Below are 3,788 nucleotides of genomic sequence, written 5' to 3'. Positions count from 1 at the left end.
ACAAGCAAAACGGACAATACTTTCCTTTATTTTTATTTTGTTTCAACTTAGGCAACGCTTTTGCTATGCACTGCTTATTTCCGAGAACAATTATTACGTGTTAGTTTGCTCGGCATCCAATTTCTCCACGGACGAACAGCCATCAGTTGCTTATAGTAGAGAATCTGGAATAAGAGAATAGCCAAGGCACCCACAAATTCGCATCATTCAACACTCATTGTCACTGATGATGGAAATTCCAACAAAACTGTCATCAGAGAGTGCCGTTGGTTTGATAATGCGGGTTATTGAGTACCTTGACCATTCTCTTACTCCAGTTTCTCTAGTGCGCGCCGCGTATAAGAACAGTCCGTGCACCAAAGCAGATCATTAGTCTTGTCTTAACCATGACGGTGATTACAGTTGCTAAGTTAAACAAAATACTGACCGAGTGCGGATTCAGTGAAGTCGAAAATGATGTGTCATCCGAAGTCGTTAAACAGATCAACAAGATGACCAACAATCGCAAGGAGGCAGCGATGTTTGTCGCCCAACTGATCCATGAGAGTGAAGGATTCCAGCATCTGGAAGAATGCAACAAAGGAGCCGGTCAACCGTACGTTCCTTACTATGGCCGAGGATACATCCAGCTAACTTGGGACTACAATTACAAGGCAGCCTCGAAATTTTTTTTCAAAGGAGACGAAAGGGTACTGTTAAAAAAACCGAATTTGCTATCGGCTAGCCCGGAAATGGGCATGCGTGTGTCGGTATGGTTCTGGAAGACGTATGTACGCAAGAAAGCTGGTTCGTTTAATAATTTCCATGCCACTACAAAAGTTATCAACGGTGGACTGGAATCGGATCCCGAGCATCCAAAGGCGAAGAAACGGTACGAGTACTATCAGAAGGCTGCTAAGGTGTTGGAAACACCAGACAATGATCATAATTACCTGTTATACGCTGCAGGGCTTACAGCAGCCGTTGTGTGTGTAGGTGCGGTAGCTATTGCATGCCCATCAGTTCTATGGTGCGGGTGTTTACTATAAAAGTTAAAAATCAGCATTGCATTCATATATACATGCTAATAAATCGTATGCGATGCGCAAAATTGGCATATCCGTGGTATTTTGGAGGCGATATACATGATGAGGAATAAACATACGTATTTCATCGATACCTATAATTAGCAACATTCAAAACATATCAACAAGGAGTATTTCTGATTCTCCCTTCATGACGTTACACTGTTGATTCTCGATAAGCGCATTTTAGAAGTAATTCGACAATAATTGTCGATAATGCACTAATTATTCGTGCGTCCTTCCGCTGAATTTTACTCTGATTTGAAAATTGGAATAAAAATGTCCAACCATTATCGCTGAGAATCTTACAAGATTTATGGATATTCTTTTAGGTGCCGAAGAATAAAAACATTTTCTTATGTTACAACATTGAAGTTTTATCAACCATCCATCAACCAATCCAGAGGTGCCTAGGTTTGGTCATCACGGATCTAATTTGAACACTGTCATCAAAATCAAATGTTGCTGATGGAATTCATTTATTGCAATTTATTTTGGTCTGTCGCATCAGCCCATAATCTATAATCTATTACGCAACGCTATACAATAAAACAAAACCGAAAGCGATTTCAGAGAAATTTACTATCTTGCCTCAAGAATGACTCAATTCAGTCTACACTCTTAAAAGAGTTCACCCGTAAATTGGTAGGTTTTGGCCAAGCCCATGGCAGACAACCATGTTCTCGCCGCCAACATCTCGTGTGTGCGAAAATGAGATAGCAATTCAGCACTGCGTTTCACTCAACTGCCAGCAGTCTGATTTGGGCCCGCTGTCAAATTTTGAGCCCCGGACATGCTGTCGCTGACGTTTACTGCAACTCGATATAGAGATGTCGATGGGGTGGTTTTGGCTAAAAGGTCTAAAAGATACACTTTAAGGGCATTTTGAGTAGTTTCGACCAAGTTTTAGCTCTAAATCCGACCAATTTACAGGTCAAATCATTTAAGAGTGTATGCTGATAACTATAGAGAACACTGAAATGAGAGAATTTCAGTTTTCTCTTCTCTAGTGATAAGATAAACGCTTTGTAGCTGCGTCGCTGCGTGCCGCATATAAAAAAATCTGAGGGGTTGTGCACAAGACACGACCGCATAAGTGACGTAGGACTGCGTTAATCTGCTTGTAGCGATTGTAGGATGTATCCATGTATGTAATAATACGATTCTTCATGTATACAACCTACATACGCAACGTTTATCAAAGTAGTAACAAATTATACATTAAATTCTCAAACGATTTTAGAGTTATATCCATGAATTGATTGAATCTATTTTATTAAAACGAATCGAAGTCACACTAAACCATCAATCAAACCATCAATTGATCAATCTGTACAAAACTTTGGAAAATTGAATGTGGGGTCGGAATGAGTAATTATACCAAATTTTGTTGAAATCGGAGGTGGTCGATTACAACGGATATGATCATTTGAGAGGGAATGACCCCTATATAACCTTGAATATTGAATTTTGTAAAAAACCCAAGATAGAATATTTTCGGACCTTCTCTAAATTAAATGTTTTGACCAATACTAACATCCTGTAAAGAAAAATCTGAGGTGCATGGAAGTTAAATAATAATTGCCTTTGGACATAGCGTGTGATACGGACACAGTCGATGATATGGTTTCAAAAATCAGCAGATTTGAAACACATTTTAACTATTTGGCAACTCTAACTAAAAAAGTCATGTCGCGGTCCCCCAAGGAACTCCAATATAACTGCGGGGCCGTAAGACATATGGCCATTATCTATAGATATTATGAAAATAGAGAAGATTTTCGGGAATTCCCTCAAATTTGGTGAAAAAATATTGAAAGATAAAAAACCATCTTAGTGAATTTTGCGGTGCTAAAATTTGTCAACATTTTCAAGCAAAATAAAAAATTACTTATAGTTTTTAAAGTATTAAAGTTTGACTGTTTAATCATTGGACAATAAATTTCGGAGGTGGATTTCAACCCTGAACCTGATTAATTATTGCTCTCGATTTCAGTACAGTGTAGTTACTGATAACAAATGATGCTCTAATTTGCTACGATAAGAGAACAATTCGTTCTTCTGTTTCCCTTATTAAAATTTGCACCAATAAACCTTTGTTAAGGGAGTTATGATAAAGTTGTTAACAGAACCACATGTGTTCTTTTTTCTCGAACAACCGCGGTCGTTTTCCTAAAGTGTGGAAAGTTAATCCAGTCGTTAATCCAGAAAGTCGTTGTTGCTAAGTAAAGCAAATTAAGTTCTCGAAGTCCATTCATTAGCGGACAAGTTGTCGTGTCGAAGTCTGCGAAGTTTGCGCGAACAGCAACGATAGGCGAATTCGAGCAAAACTAAGAGCAACCGTTCGCTACCTGGTTGTGATTATTGGAACTACAAAAAAAGTGCAATTCCCAAAATGCTTGCTGGCACCTATATGGAACTCGACTTTAAATGTAATATTTTATTGAATTACCAACAGTGGGAATGGTGAAAATGGATAATAAAGGTAAGAAAAAGCATTACCTTTCATTTGATATATATTGTTTCTGCTTCGGGAGATTATTAGAGCTTCGCAAGTGTATTTATGGTTACGAACTGTTAGGTTATATGTTTGGTTCTTGGCGCAGATGATGCTAATCAAGAAAATAAATCCGTTAGCATTTGAAAACACATTGGAAAACGCTGAAGACTGAAAATAATTGGTGATTCTCTATCCAGGATATGTAAACTTTACAGCTGACTCTA

The 3,788-nt window shown here is 38.2% G+C and overlaps 1 protein-coding gene across 1 annotated transcript; it reads left to right on the top strand.

The window, feature by feature from the left end:
* The first annotated feature begins 386 nt into the window (after positions 1 to 386).
* Positions 387 to 1,506, top strand: LOC128739429 (uncharacterized). The gene has a single exon (XM_053834915.1). It carries the CDS (start codon positions 387 to 389, stop codon positions 1,026 to 1,028), a length of 642 nt encoding a protein of 213 aa, XP_053690890.1. The 3' UTR covers positions 1,029 to 1,506.
* Positions 1,507 to 3,788: the final 2,282 nt, after the last annotated feature.

The sequence above is a fragment of the Sabethes cyaneus genome, chromosome 3 (assembly GCF_943734655.1).
Source record: "Sabethes cyaneus chromosome 3, idSabCyanKW18_F2, whole genome shotgun sequence".
In the NCBI taxonomy this organism is placed as follows: domain Eukaryota; kingdom Metazoa; phylum Arthropoda; class Insecta; order Diptera; family Culicidae; genus Sabethes; species Sabethes cyaneus.
This window is presented reverse-complemented; position numbering and strand designations above follow the sequence as displayed.